Source organism: Peromyscus californicus, unplaced genomic scaffold, assembly GCF_007827085.1.
Source record: "Peromyscus californicus insignis strain IS unplaced genomic scaffold, ASM782708v3 Scaffold_14__1_contigs__length_90479793_seg_2, whole genome shotgun sequence".
NCBI lineage: Eukaryota > Metazoa > Chordata > Mammalia > Rodentia > Cricetidae > Peromyscus > Peromyscus californicus.
Window position 1 is genome coordinate 22,612,039 of NW_026294436.1, and position 17,980 is coordinate 22,630,018.

Genomic DNA, 17,980 nt, shown 5'->3' on the forward strand with positions numbered 1-17,980 from the left:
AAGCTTGAAAGATGTTCAAAGAAACACTATCAATTTATTGATTTCCTATATTTCAACAAAGCAAATACATGGTGTATCATACAAGGAAACAGGGCCTGGCTGGCACAAGGTTCTCATACAAGACAGAGCCAGGAGAGTAAGGGCTGGAGGGAGATTCCCAGACACCACAAGCCCAGAGCTCCAGCCGGGAGCTGAGTGGACATGCACAGGTCATCCTTGTCCTCTTGGGTCCTTAGAAGAGGTGTGGGATCTGGGTGGCTGGTCCATCCCCCACTGGGTGGCTGCAGGTGGCCAATAGTTGGATCTCTCACAGGAAATCCCAAAGTCAGGGAAGGCCTTTCTTATGGGTCCTCAACTGTAACTTGTTTTAGGCACGTAAATAGGAAGCAAATTCGAATTAAAACACTAAGGTAGGTCTGGGATACATAAAGTCCAGCCAGCCTCTTATTTCCTGCTTCTAGGAATGTATCCGTAAGCCCCATTAATTTTACCCTTCTTGAGTGACAGGCGTGAGTTGGGCCACGCTTGAAATCATGGAGGAAGTTACCATCATCAGGCCTGGCTCCTGGGTGTCTAGGCACCCATTTCATCCCCAAAGCAAAAGGTGGGCCTACCTAACCTTCCTTCTAGGGAAAGGAAAACTAAGCCCCTGGGCTGCAGGAAGTGAGCACCGTGCTGAAGGGAGGGCGTTGCTCGGGGTCTAAAACAGTTCTACTAGCTGACTTGGATGTTCTACATGTTTCTCTCCAACTTACTTAAGAAGGGGACGGTTCCTAAGGCCCAGGACTTGGGTATCCTTTCTCCTTGGGAGCACACACACTCTATGGGACTGGGGTGTGGGAGGTTTCATTTACTGATGTACCTTAAGTGCCTCCTTAGAACACTGCCTGGCATGGAGTAGTGTGCCAATGGCATGTTTTAAGAAATGGATTGTTTTGGATCCCAATGACTGGCAAGGGAGATCCCAAAAAAACCTATTCAAGGACAGTGTAATGGGGTAGCATCCCACAATGATACTGGAGAAGGCAGGAGGCAGATTCTAACATGAGCCAAACTGGGAAGGGTGTTACAGGCTCAGAATGCCAGAGCACACTGGCTTAGATAGTTTAGGACTCCTCTCAGGGACAATGTCCTCGTCTATCTGACCTCCATCCTCAGTGGACAGATCTTTTACTAAGCTATCCTGAGCCATAGAGATGTTTACAGTCTTACTGCTGGGGTAAGAAGTGGGGTGGGCCAGGAAGCACCCTACATCCTCCTTGAAAGAGGTGTGGCCCTGATCACTCTTATCTACCCAATGCTAACCATGCTAGTTGAGAGGTGCTAGCCTAGACATGAGAGGCCCTGGGGCGGCTCAGCTCTGCCCCAACCCACTATCTGTCCTAGGGACCTTGACACAGACAGGTCCACTCTTGGGGTTCTCTCAGGCGCTCTTTGGCTACTACTGTCTGCAGTGCAAAGTTGGGGGGGGGGTTGGCTGCCTCCACCCCGATAGGCCTCTTTGTTTCACAGGGACAGAATACAGACAGGACAATTAGGGTTCAGGGAGAAAGAGGGATGGCTGAGGGCTAGGATGTGGGCTGGCTGATGCCAAACAGGACACCTCCTTTTCCTGGTCCATCCATCCAAATTCCCCACCTTCAGCCTCTGGGACCCCCCAAGCATTCTCTCACCTGACACTAAGCAGGCTGGGTCTGAGGCACATCACAGATAATTTCCAGTTCTCCTCCCTTGTTCTATGAGAAGCCTGAGCGGGCAGCTGCCTGGTCCCCAACTGTTTCCGCCCTAATCCCCCCGGAAGATGGGAACAGCTACCTGTTCCCGTAGCTCTTTGACTTCAGGCACTACCCTCGCTTTCTTTCTCCTGAAATAGCTGCTTGCAGGCTCTCAGAAATCTGGGGCTCTGCTGGCTAAAGGCTTCATGTGGCTGCAGAACCCCAAAGAATGATGAGCCTCTCTCTTGGCTCCTGTTCCCTAGCTAAGCAAGTGACAACCATCCTGCGCCTTCTGGAGCTCCCATCTGCCTCCTAAGAGGGAACATTAGCCTCGGCCCTGGCTACTGCCCCTTCTCATGCCATCTGGGAAGTGGCAGAGAAAGGCTGCTGAACTCTTTGTGGCTTGACCGGCAAGGGCCCCTGTCTGGACACATGATACTTCCAGTTAGCCCAACACATGTGGCTCTTGTCTTTAAGGGAGACATGGAGAGTCCTCTGTGTTGTCTGTGAACTGCAAAGAATCAGCATACCTAGCCTGTTGCAGTTGTTGGTTATGTTGTTAGGCATACACACACACACACACATACATGCACGCACGCACGCACGCACATACTTACATTATACACATTATATATATATACTGTTTCTCAGAGAAGAAAGTATTGACATCAGATATAAGCCCCTTTAACTCAAGAAAGTTCCCCCACCCAACCTCCCAAACCCTCTTGCCTCCCAGATCCCCTAAGGAAAAAAAAAAGAATCAAAAATTATTTCCATCATCCACAGTTTTCAGGTTGCTCTCGGTTGCGTCTGGACGTCTCCAAATACTGCACAGGATGAAGCAGTTAACCCATCCTCAAGGCCTGAGGTCTTCTGAGCTGGGTCATGTCTTTCTAGAAAGAGAAACTGTCAGGTTAGGGTATATTGAAAGGCGGACATGGTGGTGTGTGCCTGCAATATCAGTTATTTGGCTAAGGCAGCAGGATCACATGGTTAAGGCCAACCTAGGCTACAGAGCAAGTCCAAGGCTAGCCTGGGAGACTTAGGAAGACCCTATCTCAAGATAAAATATAAGCAAAAGAGGTTAGAAGCTAGTGGTAGAGTGTTTGCCTAGAATGTGTGAGGTCCTCGGTTAAATCCCCAACAACCGCAACATGCAGAGTTATATGTAGTGAGACCTTGCTATACCAGAAAGTCTGGCCCATGCTGTACACTGCTTCTCACTTACACCCTCCCAAAGGTGTCTGCTTCAATGTTTATCTGTGGTTCTTGACTTCTCTGCATGAGAAACCCTTCGGATACCCATTTAAAAATACATTTTCCAGCTGGGCGGTGGTGGCGCACGCCTTTAATCCCAGTACTCGGGAGGCAGAGCCAGGCGGATCTCTGTGAGTTCGAGGCCAGCCTGGGCTACCAAGTGAGTTCCAGGAGAGGCGCAAAGCTACACAGAGAAACCCTGTCTCGAAAAACCAAAAAAAAAAAAAAATACATTTTCCTACATCCCACTTCAGGGCTCTCAAGTCAGAATTGACAAGATGGAAGGCCAGAGCGTGAGTAGCAAGCATTCCAGCTGATTCCAGAGAATGTTCAGCTTACAAAGCTTTGACAGAGTGTTAGATTTGGGCTTCTGGTCTCTAGAATCATCAACTGGAAACAAAGCTTTTCCACACAAAGTGTGTGCAGGATGAAAATGGGTTTTAGAAGGATGGAGGGGCTGGAGAGATGGCTCAGTGGCGAAGAGCATTGGCTGCTCTTCCAGAGGACTCGGGTTTGATTCCCAGCACCCCTGTGGTGGCTCACAACGGTCTGTAACTCCGGTTTCCAGAGGATCCGATGTCCTCTTCTGGCTTCCTTGGAAACCTGGCACGCATAAAGTGCACAGACATACATGTAGGCAAGATGCTCATACACATAAAAAAAAAAATAATCGAAGAATAAAAAAATAAGGATGGAAAGTTAGCTATAGCTGACCGAACCCAGAATGGCACAGTGTGACCCCTCCCCCTAGTATATAACCCACTCCTGAGTGGCACCACCTGGGTTGTGCAGTGGGCAACCTACCCAGTTATACTTAGTAGTCCTTCACAGAGCTCTGGCCCTTCCAGTGTTGATAAAACATCACATATCCTTAATTTCCTGTGATGGGACAGCCATGTCCTCAGCTAGGAGTCTACATGGCTGTCCTTCCTGCCCTGCTAGTTAGTCAGAGCCCAACTGCTTGCCAAGACGAATGATGCATCTCCCTAGAGCGCACAGGCGCTACTAGCCTCTCTGAGCGGCTGCGACGGTGGGCCTGGAGACGTCCCTTGCCACGGGGCAGGCCAGTTCTCACCTGCAAGCTGAACTTGCTTGGACAGTCTCTTCTTAGAACCGGGAGGTGAAGTTTCTGAGGCTGTTGGCCCCAGCTATGGTTCCCAGCATGTTCCTATCGAAACCTTGCTGTAAGAGGAGAAACAAACACATGATGCATCATGGGAGAAGCAGGGTGGGGCTTGATGCCTGGTCAGGAGCTACTTCTCTAACATCTGTGGGTTCATCTAGACTCTGGATACACCAGTGTGCTCTGACCACTGTGTACGTATGCCTGGGCCACAAGGGACCTGATTTAAAAAACCTAATGCCGTGAACATCAGTGCCGTTAGTGAATTGCATTTGGAATTCCTCTTGCACATTTGAGTTTGTGTTTGCAGAAATCGAGCAAAGGATTAGAGTTCTTTATTTTTGAGAATGGGTCTCATGTAGCCCTCTTTACATAGGCAAGTGTCCTGGCTAGTTGTATGTCAACTTGAAACAGCTGGAGTTATCTGAAAGGAAGGAACCTCAATTGAGAAAATGCCTCCATAAGATCCTGCTGTAAGGCATTTTTTTAAATTAGTAATCAATGGGGGAGGGCCCAGTCCATTATGGGTGTGGCCATCCCTGGGCTGGTGGTTCTGGATTTTATAAGAAAGCAGGCTGAGCAAGCATGGGAAACAAGCCAGTAAGCAGCACCCCTCCATGGCCTCTGCATCAGCTTCTGCCTCCAGGTCCCTGCCCTGTGTGAGATTGATTCCCCTCCAACCTGCTTTTTGGTCATGGTATTTCATCACAGCAGTAGGAACCCTAAGACACCAAGGATGGCTTTGAATTCTTGAATCTCCTACCTTTGCCTCCCCAGAGCAAGGATTACAGGTGTGTGCCACCACACCTGGCTTTTCTAGGTCTCAGACAGTGAGGACAGGCCTAGTGGCTCTCCAGTGCCAAAGGCACAAGGGCAAACTCTTGAGTGGAAACTGAAGGGGTTCTGGTACTGAGCCCTGAGCCTTTCCAGGACATACTACATTCCCAAATGGCTGGTATGCCCTTTGTCCAGCCTTCTTGCCACCTTGATTGAAGCCAGAGGTTCTCAATCTTCCTAATGCTGTGACCCTTTAATACATTCCCTCACATTGTGGTGACCCCCAACCATAACATTATTTTCGTTGCTACTTCATAACTATAATTTTGCAACTGTTATGAGTCATAATGTAAATATCTGCTGTGCAGGACAGTCTGAGGTGACCCCTGTAAAAGGGTCCTTTGACCCCCAAAGGGGCCACAACTCATGCGTCGAGAACCACTGCTCTAAGTGCTCTTACACTGGGCTTTTCTCACATTTCCTCCACCTCCCAGCTGCATGGCACCTGTGGTAGATCTTCTGGTCAGAGTCCTGCTCACACTCACTGCAGCTCACATCTGCTCCTGACTCTCCTCTGGAGTCAGTCTCTCCGTGCTTTTTGGAGTGCACAAACCTTTCCCTCCCTTCCCAATCTGCTGGGACTTTAGTACGGGGCAAGCATGGGAAGAGTCTAGTCAGGTGGGCCACTGGCATATGCTCTTACCTGCCTGAGGATGCCTTGCAGCTCCCTGCTGGCCCACATGTCAGACAGGAGTAGCCGGGCAGCCTCTGCAGCCTTAGGTGAGGCGCTGTACAGGTGGGAAGTGGGTTGTGAGATCAAAGTCCCTATGATACGGGAACACCCCTTCTCTGGCCACCATCCCCCCTCCCCCACGCCTTTAGGGTCCAGAGATGTGGGGAGGCCCTGAGTGCATGAAAGAGGAACCCTAATGGGGACAGTGAGCCTGAGCCATTATACAATGGGCACATCTCACACCCCGGCCCATCTGGAGGCACTCTAGAGGTTAGTTCTCTAGCCCTGGGTGAAGAGAGAGCCCCATGAAGCAGGAGAAAGTTCTCATACAATTAGATCTCACTTTTCTATGCTTCCTGATGAACCTTGGACAGCCTAGTGCCCCACATATCCCCAGCTAAGAAGTGTACTACTCTGTTCCCTCCACTGGAGTCTGAAGCAACAGCCCTTCAGCATCAGCTTCTAGAATGTCTTCCTCAGCCTGCCCCTGCCTCCCCTGGGCACATTCTCTGCTCCCTGGGAGCTACTGTGTGGGGAGGGGAAGTGGGTCCCTTCTCCGCCCACCTGTTGCGGCACAGGTTGAAGACATTGTTGAGCATGCTGTTGGAGAAGTACTGCTTGGCCATCTGAGGCTGAGAGGTCATCAGGTTCCTCACAGTGTAGCAGGCTGAGGACAAGATATCTTCAGAGTTGCTGGTGTTGCCAGTGTGGCTGGTGAGGAGTCTGGTTACCTCTGGGAACACCTGGTTTCCTAGAGATAAAAAAAAAAGGAGTTGGGGAATGGGGTCAGGATTGCCTTGGATTGGCAGAGGGGTTCCCTCAAGGGCCTCAGTACTCAAAGTTCTCTGCCAGACAGCAAGCAAGGTAGCCCCTCAAAGACCCACAGGACCCATGGATTTCTGTAGATTCACCCATCAAGTGACAATTCCCTCTTACTCTAATGCTTCTCTTGGACCAAATTCCCCTCAGAATACTCATACTATGGAATACATTGAGGATGACCTCCTAGAAGGCTCTAGAAAATTCAGGCCTGTGTGTCCTAGGTGGACGACAGGCATCTTACCCATCATTCTGTGCAGCACAGGGTGGCGGGACATATTGCTCAGCAGAGAGGCCCCGGACCGCACCACATCTGAATTGCCGGATTGCAGGAGGCGGGCGATTTGTGGCAAGCCCTTTTCCTTTAGCCCAATCAACTGGCTCATACCACTGGACATCTGAGAGAAAAGACCCAGGGAGGAGCTGACCTGTGGCCTCCAGGCACCATGGTTAGTAGAGAGGCAGATAACCCCAAGTAAAGAAACCCCAAGCCTTTTCTCTTTCACCCTTAAAGTTGGGAGGAAACAAAATTGCTCAGACCCGAGTGACTATGGAACAGCCAGGCTTCACCTGCCCCTGGCCAGTCCCCATGCCTGGTCAACCGGAAGCTCTGGTGGGTAGGCAGGGGACGCATCATTTCTCTCACTCATGGTGACCCAGGATTAGTGTCTAGACTGGCGGTGTCCCATTCTCACTCACAGTGAGATGCCTCTCTTGGGCAGTTATCTGTTTCCATGAAACCCTGGGGCCAAGGGCATGTGACAATTTTAAAAAGTCTGATTATCTTCAAACTCCCCAACCTCTACAGAATCCAATGCACATTTACTGTGGCCTTCCCCAAGACCAAGATGGCTCAGAAGGGGTCTGGGTCAATATAGAGATAGAACGGGGATCCCTTGCAGGTAAGCCAGTTTATCTGGGCTGCAAACCCACATCCTGGTGTGACCTAATCTAGGCCAGTTTGGTGTCCTTGAGAACCCCAGGCTCCTCCTCTAAGACCCGGAGGTGATCTTGACCCTCAGGATGCCCATGTGTACTGCTCCCCAAGTCTCTTCTGTCCTGAGTGTATCTGGGTAACAACAGCTGGTCATCCCCCAGTATTCTACGGCTTCCCCTGCACCATCACGACCTTGAACTCCAAGGCTGATTCAGTCACAGCTTTCTCTGAATCTGCTCATGCCTATTTTTCTGTCAGTTCATCACATGGGGATTTCTCTAGCTAAACAAACTCCTCATCCCTGTCCCCGAATGCACGCGGAGCCCAAGTGGTTGAGTGCCCATAGGACACGAGATTATAGTGTGGGCATTACCCAGGAGTTCTCAGAGGGCAGAGGTGTGTCTGCCCCCATCACTGCTCTGGTGACCAGCCCAGGGTCCGACATGCTCACATCTGCAGCTCGAGGCTTACTCAGAGCCAGATGCGTTTGAGAGACTCGGGCAGGGAAAGGATAGGCTTGGCGGGAAATGCAGGGAGTGGGCTGGAGAAATGGAGAGGGAGCCTCCTCACCAGCCCCTTGCTGGCTGTCAGGTTCTGCAGGGCCCCGGCACAGGCCTCCAGGGTGGCATCTTTCTTGCTCTTGCCCATGAGGTTCAGGTAGGTGCGGATGGCATCGGAGTGGTACAGCCAGCTGCTGCCCTTGGGGTTGGTCTCCTCCTCAGGAAGGGGGCAGTCATAGTTATTGTTCTGCAGACAGACAGCAGGGCAGTGAGGGATCTGGTGATGTAGCATACCCAAGCATTCTACCTCTGCCCCAATCCCAGGTTGTGGATTCTGCGGGGAAGGATGGGAGAAGACTGCTCCCTGAACCCCCTTTCCTCTGCACATTCCAGAGCTCCCCCAAATGAGGGACTGGTCCACTGTTCTCTAGATGGTCTCTGGGCAGCATCTCAGGAAGTGTGCTCCAGGGTAGCTTCATCCTTGAGCCTCCAACTATGTAAGGCCACGCTAGGTTTGGCAGCAAGATGCTGAGAATTTTATCTATCTTGGGATCTCCAGGCTGGCCTGGAGCTTGGCTTCTACATCCCGACTGTCATCTACAGCATCTTTCTTGGGAGGCTCAGGAGGTGGTAGGATCCCTTGCCCAAGATGGTAAGAGTTCTATTGTTTCCTCAGCCTCAGAGGTTAGGGGTAGACAAGGATGATTTCCCCATTATGTAATAAGAGGAATGGAGGCCCACAGAAAGGGGCCTCCAGCTGTTTCCCTTGGGTGGTTTGGACTCCTACAGCCTCCAAGGGTCCTCTGTGCACTCTAGGAGGTGGCAGGACTGTGGTGTGCTTCCCAGAACAAGGCTTTGCCTAGGGCTTGTCCTCTAGGGCATTTTTTGGCTCCTAGAGAAGAGGGCTGCGGGGAGGTGGACCTGGTGGGTGCTTGGGGAGTGGGCCCCGCCTCTGCAGTGGCCACCGCTCACCATCATCTTGTCACCCCTGTTGCTGAAGCAGCCTGTAGAGGACTTCTCAGTGTAGGTGTTGCGGGCGTTGTACTCCAGCTGGCGGTAGCGGGTGGGCACCTCGGCATCCAGACGGTAGGAGAGGTTATGCAGGATACACATGCAGTTCTCCACGGACTGCGGGCAAGCAGAGGAGGCTTGAGTTCTGTCCCAGTCCCAACAGACTTCTGGGCCTGCCCCCCACCCGGAGTATTCACAGTGGCCTGCGCCATTGTAAGTCGGGAAAGATCTCTCAGGCATACCCTGGGAACTAGTCAGGAGTCCTGCTTCATCAGTCACCTCCTGGCTGCTTGTACCTCTATGATGACTCACCTTGATGGTCCTCAGCTTCCTCAGGTGTAAAACAGACTATTCTCACCTCGTTTGTCTAGTGGGGGAGAGTAGGTACTAGGCCCCCATTCTACACCCACAGAATGAACCAACCCCAAACTGAAATTATTTTAAAAAAACACACAAGGTATTCCTGAGTATAGATTTCTTTCTTGGCATTATTAATAACTATTCATTTGGCGTTTATATTGTATTAGGTTTCATAAATAACATATGGATGATTTAAAGTGTACAAAGGAGCGCGTATAGGTTATATTCAAATACCGTGTTCATTTTATAGGAGGGCTTGAGTGCATGGGAATCTGGACCAATGTCTATGGTTACTGAGGGATGATTGTACAGGAAGAAAAACCAACCATGGGGCCTTGCACGTAGCACACACAGCAAACAGAGGTGACCATTCCCATTGCTACAGACCACGTGTGGGCCTGAAGACTAAAAGCGTCTCCCCTTCTAAAGCGACTTCCTTTAGAAGCAGTCCCAGTTTCTTCTGGCTTTAAAAGTATCTAGTTACCGCCATCTTTCCTGTCCCCTCTTCCCATGGTCATCCCTCAGCCCCCAACATCAAAGATGCTATGTGCATACCAACAACGAGAGCTGGGACCCGGGACTTCACAGAAGCATGGGGGTCCACAGCTGCATTTGCTTGTGGTGAGCCTCCAGGCTAAGGGCATGGTCACTTTTGGGGTCAGGGTGAGTCTGACTTCTATTGCTTAGGGTTGTCTGGGTACAGGAGATGTACACAGAGCAGGAAAAAGAAAAAAAAAAAGCACTTTTCCTGTAGTTAATGACAAGGCTGGTCTTAGAGGCCTTGTTATCCCTTCCAGTGAAGGAAGCAAGAGATAAAAATTTCCCTCCATTGACCTTCCTGGTGACCTGGGTGTGGGGACTGTGCCCTGAGCTACTGTCCGGCTGTTGAGGATGTGTCCTAGCCTCCAGTTCATCTTTTCTCCATGAACTGTCCCATCAATTTGCTCAGGCTGCTGCATCCAGAAGTCTAGAGAAGGCAGGAGGGGGCCTTGCCAATGGCTTTTCTGGGGGTGCTGGAAGGAGTTACGTCTTGGAAAGGACATGGGGGTCCTGGGAGCACTTTTACGGGCTCAGCACCACAATAACAGGGTGGCCCCTGAGCTCAAGCAGGAAGCACTTACATTGTTGTCCTGTCCCTGGGGCAGATTCCACAAGCATCCAGAAAGTGTAAACCTGACTCACGGGTTCTCAGAGAGAGAAACGTCAGGACCAGGAGAGTTCCCGACTTAAGTGTGTGGCCCTGGGCTTTGCAGCTACGGTCAGAGACAACAGAGTGGGAGACAGAGGTGTCACTAGGGGCCCGTACCCTCACCTTGTCATCACAGCGGCTGGCAGCCACACAGTTCTGGACATAGGCCATGAGGGAGTCAATGAGCCCTGAGTAGTTCCGCATAGTCTGGCGGCCAGCATCAGCTGAGCTCAGGTTCCTGCAGGAGAGAACCAGGGAGGAGGAGGGTGCAGGTGGGGTGATGGGAGGGCAGGGCAGGAGGGCCAAGTGCAGTGGGGACATGTAGTGGGGACCAGTAGAGAGCACGGAGCAGAATTTGGAAGTTGTCACAGGAGTAAGGGAGAAGAGGAAAGGAGAGAGGAAAATAAAGAAAAAGGAGAGAAGGAGAAGAAATCAGTTAGCCATATCTGCCTGCCTGGCCCTGGCTGCAGGGGGTCTCCTCTGAACTCAGTTTTCATAGCTTGTCATTTAGTCCCCCGACACAAGACTCAATGGCGCCACTACATCTGACAGCCCCACTCCTGCCCTCTAGTGGCCACTGGAGGGACAGGAATTGGAAGGGGCAGCATGCTAGCATGCTCTTTTTGCCTGAGGAAAGCAGAGCTGAGGGGGTGCTGGACCAGAACTAGCAGGGGTGTGTGTGTGGGTGGGGTGTTAACCTGGGGTTCAGATGTAGTTACCTCTTATAAAGGTTGTGTTCATTCCCAAGCACTGTGGGTCCTCCTGCCCTAGGTGGTGCGTATGGTGCATGTACAGGATGTGTGTGTGTGTGTGTGTGTGTGTGTGTGTGTGTGTGTGTGTGTGTGTGTGTGTGTGTGTGTGTATTGTCACACCCAGGAGCCGTGTGGCCTCATAAAGTCCTGAATTACTCAGGCTTTTCATCTACCCAGCCTCTTTGCCCTCCGGAAGCTGTGGCTGGAGGCTGGCTGGGAGATGTGCAAGCTGAGACACAGCAGCACATATCAACTTCACCCCTATTCTGCCAATTCTTTGGAGTTCCTGTGGGGGACAAACTCCATTATAGCAAATGAGACCCGACGAGGGAACTTGTTCCATGGTTCCCTGCTCCATGCCAGCACCCACCCCGCAGCACACCCAGATCCCACCAGGGCTCTGCCACACCCTGCAGTGGATCTCAAACAACTTTGGGCAAGGCAGCACCATCTCCATGCCAATGAACACGGCAAACGGTTTCAGCACTCTGGCAGGAGGTGACTCATGAGCAGCCAGTCAACAGACTTTTGTATAAAAGAATGCTCTTCAAGATAGTACAAGAAATACATTTTTCCCCCCTGAGGGTGGAGGAGGGGATTTAGTTGAATCAGTTTGGATATTCAAATGCAGGCTTTTCCACTCTTAGATTCCCAATGATGCCGTCTAGATCCTCTGAGGTGGTTGCACGGCACAGCCAGACTCAGAGACAGTGGTAAAACCTGACCCTTTGTCCTGGAACCAGCCCACAAAAAGCAGGGCCCGGGATGAGCATTATGTTCTCTACTCTGGCTGAATGTTGGCTGACATGAAGGGCCCCGGGCAAAAAGACTTTACATGCCCTCTTCTCGCACCTCAAGCAACCCGTGGCGTTGAAGAAGACCTCAGGGTCCACCATCTCCCGGGACATGTTGCTGTTGCCGTCACACCAGCCAGAGAAAGGAATGATGACCCGGTCAGTCAGAACAGGTAGAGCATCGGCCACCAGCTCCTCCTTCAGCTCGTCAGTGGAAGACAGGTTCCAGAGTAGCCCTGGACATAGACATGGTCAGCTCAATATGGCGGGCTCTGAAAACCTAGGGACTGATGGTGCAGCCCCTAGCCTGGGCTCTAGCCAATGGCTACCTTCCAAGTGGGCTTGGCCCATCAGATACATTGTCTGACTCCCTGGTGATCTCATTCTCAGTGCCCTTGGGGACTGCAGGTTCTTTGAGGTCTGGGAATATCTCAGCATCCCCTGTCTAGGTAAAAATTATGCACACGAAAGCTTCCTAAAATACAGTTGGTTGATCAGTGGTTTTAACCATATATCTTAGAACTTGGAAGTGTTTAACATTCTCTGTTTTCCATCTGAAACAATACATGGAAAGTATCGACCATGGAGGTTGGTCTAGAAATTCTTATGCATTGTTACTCTGAACATTCTTGTCTTTCCAGTCTGACTCAAGGTCTTGACGGTGACTTCTCTGTCCTGTACCCCACCTTGAATACTTCATGTACTTTGTGAATACAGGGCCAGGCCAACCTTTAAGGCCTGCTAGCCCCTCCCCCACTGGCTTTGCTTCCCTTCCATCACCTGCAAATTTCAGTGCCGTCTACATAAGGCTCCTTCCCTTGCACCCCAGTCTTGAAGATGTCGTGTGCAGAGTGTCCACCATCTCAGGCCATCATCTGGATGCCACTACTCCAGCTGGAGCTAGTGCCACTGAGCTCCCGAATTGTAGCCCAGTGAGACCTATACAGCTGTGCCTTGGCCTCGCCTAGAAGGATTGGTCACAGACATACCCTGCCGCCTTGCCCAGTCCCCACCCTGGTTTCTCTACTGTAACAGCCTACCGGTCAACTGTTTCTGGATCTCCGTGCTCCCGCTTCTCCGCAGGAGGCTGACAGCCTCACGGATCCCATTCTGCCTCCTGGTCTCCAGCTTATTGGTGGTGCTCCTGAACACCAGGTTGCGCAGGGCCCCAGCAGCAGCCTGCTGGACATTCTGATTGGGGCTGCGGAGGAGATCCACCAGCTTGCAGATGCCCCCCAGCTGATAGACCTGCCGAGAGAGTTGCCCACATTATTGCTTGTTCAAAGGGAGGGAGACTGAGACAATTATTCTCTACTCAAAGCAGCTGTTTCTCAGGCCAAAAAAAGAAAAAAATCAGTTCAGAAGCATACAAGCCAACCACAACAAATAAACAGCAATGAGTTAATGGTAACTGACCCAGACAAGAAAGCCAAAGACCCGAATTCAGAGCCTAGCTCCCTCATAGCCTGCTCGAGGCCCTTAGCAAGTCTCTCCTCTGTCTGGAGCCCTGTTTTCCTCTTCTGAAGCACGCTAAAGACCAGATGAGAAGATGTACCGCCATGCTTCAGAATCCTAAGGGGACGTAGACACACCGGAGGTGCCACAGAAACTCTCCTACGGTTGAAATTTTGATGAAAACTACCCGGGCTTCTAGGAAGCCACTTGTGGCACACATGGCTGTACTGTGTTCTGTAGGTGTTTTCCTAGCTGGCCAACAGCCAAGCGTGGGAGGCAGAAACGAACCTTGTTTTTCACTGAGGGAAAGAGCTGGGAGGGAGGGAGTTGAGACGGGGATGGCGGGGGGGGGGGGGGGGGGGGGGGGATAGTCATATCCTTGAGTGGAATCTGAGGAAGGGGATTTCTGGGAAACTCATGGCTGTCACTGAGCCATGGGCCTCTTCCCTGGCTGTTGTAAACACAAGTCTCCTAGAGTAACAGCTCTTACAATCTTCATCACAGCAGCTGCAACTGCTTCTAAGAGACCCTCAAGACGGTGTTCACTGAGGGCTGCGGCAAGGGCTCAGTGGATGGAAGAGCTTGCCGCAAATCCTGATGATCTGAGTTCAAATCCTGGTGATCTCCAGGACTCGCACAGTGGGAGGGAACTGAATCCTGATAGTTGTCTTCTGATCACTGCATATACACACATGTGCACATGCGCTCACACATACACACACACACACGCAGATTAAAAGAAAAAGATTGGGGCTGTTATTAGGAGGGGATGGAGAGAATCATTAGATTTTTACCTGAGATTTCAGCCACCCCTTCCCACACCTCCCTCCCAGAGATATGTAATTGTGCCCAAGTTATGTAAGTTCCTGTGGTTTCAGGTCTTGGAGGTGATAGAGTATATAGAATATGAAAGATTAGATGAAGAGAGGGGGGCATTCTGTCTTTATATCTGTGCTGGGATGAGACTTGCTTGGGGTTACTAATGCTGTTATAAGTTACTCATCATCCGTGCTTTGTAAATAAACCCAAGAAAGTCATTGATATGCCAGGGTGTATCTTGGTGGGATCAGTACTCTGGTCTGTCATTGGTACACTGTCTCGGGTGAATAGCTGTTTGTTTATATCTCTGTAGGAAAGGTTCACATAGCAATGGCCAGTGGGGTAAATACACCTGTCTAAGGTCCACTAAGGAGGGCATTACTCGGCAGGTTAATATGCAGCTCTGCTCTTGCCAGGAGTTCTCCTTCTCCTGGTGGCTGGGTGCCATGAAAGGGAACCAACTACACATGCTTCCACTCATCTCCAAATGTGGGGCCAGGCTGACACACTCAGGACCTAGTAGCTGGGAAGGTGTACGGCCTTTTACCTGTTGCTTGGCAGATTCATCCTGGAAGCAGGTGTGCTGGATGTAATAGGCCCCGATGGCCTGGTACTTCTCATCCTGGGAGCTTAGGTACTGCACAGCCTTGGGGATGGTCAGCCCACTGCACTCAATGTCCTCACTGCAGATCCTGGAAGAATGGGGTACAGCATATTACAGGATGGGCTGGGAGCCCTGGCGAGCAGGCTCTAAATTCTTCCTTGTACACTCAGCCACCACAGCCTTTCCCCCAGGGAAACAGAACAAGGCAGCCAGGCTCTCTTGGAGAACACCTTGTGAACAGCTCCCTACTTGGAAGGAAAAAGGCTGTGTTCGGTTGGAGTTTCCCTCTCTTGGAATAAAGCCCCTGTGGTGGGTTAAGGCTGGAGCAGGACAGTTATCTTTACACTGTGCAGAGACTTGGCCCTGTTTCCTGAGATGAAGCTTCCCATCTATCCTACCATTCCGTCTGTGCCGTATCCTGGGAAAGTGAAAGCGAATGGCCTGTCTAGTCCATCTCCACCCGCTACTCCCAGCTAGCTTCTTACACACACAAACAAACTCTTATATTCAGTCTTTCTCGTCCTCACACTTACCATATTCGTCTGTGTTAGGATAACTTTCATGGGGCTAGAGGCTAGAGGGTTGCTCTACCCAGCATACTACAGCCTTTAACTAGGTCCTGAAAGCCTGTCCACGAGCTTGCTCTCCAGTTCAGAAACCAGCTGCAGCTTCTCCATACAGCAGGTTCAAGTTCACACTGCTTGGACAGACACTGAAGGGCATGCATTAGGTTGAACTACAGCAAATGGCTATTAGTTCACTGTTTTAACGGATTGCTGGCTCCACTGCAACCTCTGGCACGTTCCCTAGCCTCTGGCAAGAGTCTTGGTTGTAGCAAAACATCCTCGGTTCCAGGCACGAAGGCCTAGCCTAGGCCGGCTGGAGTCTCCCTTCCAAGAAGCCTTTCCAAGGAAGGGAATCCTCGTCTGGGAACTCCCACGGCTCCCATGGTATACAGCCACAGGCAGCCTTTCCGCTCAAGTGTGCTTTGCTTCTGAACAGAGAGAAAATGTCCCGGAGGGCAGAGACAGATGTCTACCCCAGCCCTACCCCACAGATGTCTTCACCATCTACAGTGGGAACCCTCTCCCCATTTGTACAGAACTGATACTTTGCCATAGTTGGTGCTCAGTAAATAGCCACAGTTATAGCTAAAGCAATCCAACTTCATTTCTGAAAAAAATATCATCCAAGGAGCAGAATTCTCTGGCTGTGGGCTAGTTGCCCACCTGACCTCTATTGAGAAGGCATCACCTTACCTTTATCAGTCAACTGTCCCTTCTGTGTGGCTTGCCACTCAATCCTAGACCTCCAGTTGGGGGCAAATGGCGCCATGGTTAGACTCCCAAAGAGAAGGACTTCTGAGTCCTTTCACAAGTTATTCTAAATACACCTTGTGTACTTCAAATGTTAGAGGTCCGCTTTAAATGGATCCTGCTTTCTTTCAGAACAGTGGGGCTGGTAAGAAGGAGTGCAGCCTATAGAACTAGCCTTGGGCAAGTGCCACCGTCTGTGGCCCTCACCAGGGTCTGCCTGGAAAGGGGCTGCATAGGAAGAACACAGAGCTCCTCGGTCACTGAGAGTGAGCTCCAGAGGTGTGGTGGCTGTATCACCAGGGCTGTGACTGCTGTGCTCACCACAGAGCCTACTCGGAGCAGATGCTCCCTAAATGTTTGCCAAATAAGTGAGTAGCTGTCATAGGTGATGAGGGACAATTGGAAAGCTCATGGCACTCTGAGCCTGGAAAGGCAGGTTCAATGTTACTGTGGCCCCAAAGTACCCTCTGCCTATGGCTCTCTATGGGACAGCTCATTAGGTCTCCTTCATGGTGTGGGGTGTGCGTGTGTGCATGCGTGCGTGCGTGCATGCGTGTGTGTGTGTGTGTGTGTGTGTGTGTGTGTGTGTGTGTGTGTATGTGTGTGTGTGTATGTGTGTGTGTCTATTACCTAGAAGACTTGTTGGAACACATATTGCTAGGACCTCCAGATGTCTGTAGGACTGTGTGGGGCCCAGGAATGAATATTTTTTAAAATTTATTTTATTATTTTATGTGCATGGGTACTCTGCCTGAATGAATGTCTATGCACCACATGCATAACCAGAGGTCAGAAAAGGGTGTTGACTCTTCTGGAACTGGAGTCGCAGATGGTTGTCAGCCACCATGTGGGTGCTGGGAATCAAACTTGGGTCCTCTGGAAGAGCAGCAGCCAGTGCTCTTAGCTGCAGAACCATCCCTCCAGCCCTGAGAACAAGTATTCCTAACGCATTCCCAGGTGCTGCTGATGTCGCTGATCAGAGAGACACGGCATGGCAGCCATTAGCCCGCTAATTTTCTCTCATTTGTTCATAACTTGTGATCCTTAAGACCTGTGTACGCAATGTCTGGGTTCTGTGACCTTTTCACTCTAAGGACTCCCTAATCAGCGGCCCCTCAGACCAGAGATTCCTCAAGGAATCCAGGGAAGCCAGAACACAGGCTGAGCCCCGCCCTCCCGGCCCCCTTCCTTGGAAGCCCCTTGCTGCGTGGGCCAGGCTAGCAGATTGCCTCCCACCGGGCCCCACCACAGCCCTGCAGCACTCACTTGGAACTGGCCCTCGAGTGGCCAAAGGACAGGTCCTTGTTGCAGGAGATAGGGGGCACATACACCGGGTCCTGCTTGGAGATGCAGGAGGGCGGTCGCACGGGGCACTTCTTGACGGCCTTCTGACCGCTGCAAGTGCTGTAAAAGCTGTAGCGGTTCTGGGTGGTCTTGTGGCCCTTGCTGCTGCTCAGCGTGCCCTTGCGCAGCGTGCCCCTCGGGTCACAGTAGAGGTCAGGCTCACTGCGGCTCGCCTTGATTTTCTGCATGAAGCAGATGTCGCTGCCGGCGCCAGTGGTGGCACAGCTGCCCCGCGGATAGTGCCGGCTCCAGTTCTCCATCTGGCTGTAGGAGCTGAAGCGTCTGTTGTCGGGCTCCCGCTTGAGGGTCCCATTGTAGATCTGGACAGGAAAGGGGCGAGAGGTTTAGTCAGTCTCCTGACTGGGATCCTGGATCTGCCTGTCCACAAAGGCAGCCCTTCCTGGCCCCGTTACAGTGTTCAAGGGATCTGGAAATATTTGCAGAGAAAGGAACCTTGGGCATTATCTGCTTGCTA

General features: G+C 51.3%; 1 protein-coding gene across 1 annotated transcript in view; it reads right to left on the reverse strand.

Moving 5' to 3' along the window:
- Positions 1–56: 56 nt before the first annotated feature.
- Pkp1 (plakophilin 1) overlaps positions 57–17,980 on the reverse strand; it is a 45,671-nt gene continuing 27,747 nt past the window's right edge. The window contains exons 3-14 of the mRNA XM_052736564.1: positions 17,428–17,825; positions 14,789–14,933; positions 13,008–13,215; positions 12,026–12,203; positions 10,545–10,659; positions 8,834–8,989; positions 7,932–8,108; positions 6,669–6,822; positions 6,170–6,356; positions 5,576–5,660; positions 4,048–4,154; positions 57–2,608 (exon numbers count right to left, since the gene is read on the reverse strand). Coding sequence (XP_052592524.1) covers positions 4,080–4,154; positions 5,576–5,660; positions 6,170–6,356; positions 6,669–6,822; positions 7,932–8,108; positions 8,834–8,989; positions 10,545–10,659; positions 12,026–12,203; positions 13,008–13,215; positions 14,789–14,933; positions 17,428–17,825 — 1,878 coding nt within the window. The 3' untranslated portion in view covers positions 57–2,608; positions 4,048–4,079. The remainder of the gene's footprint in view (positions 2,609–4,047; positions 4,155–5,575; positions 5,661–6,169; positions 6,357–6,668; positions 6,823–7,931; positions 8,109–8,833; positions 8,990–10,544; positions 10,660–12,025; positions 12,204–13,007; positions 13,216–14,788; positions 14,934–17,427; positions 17,826–17,980) is intronic.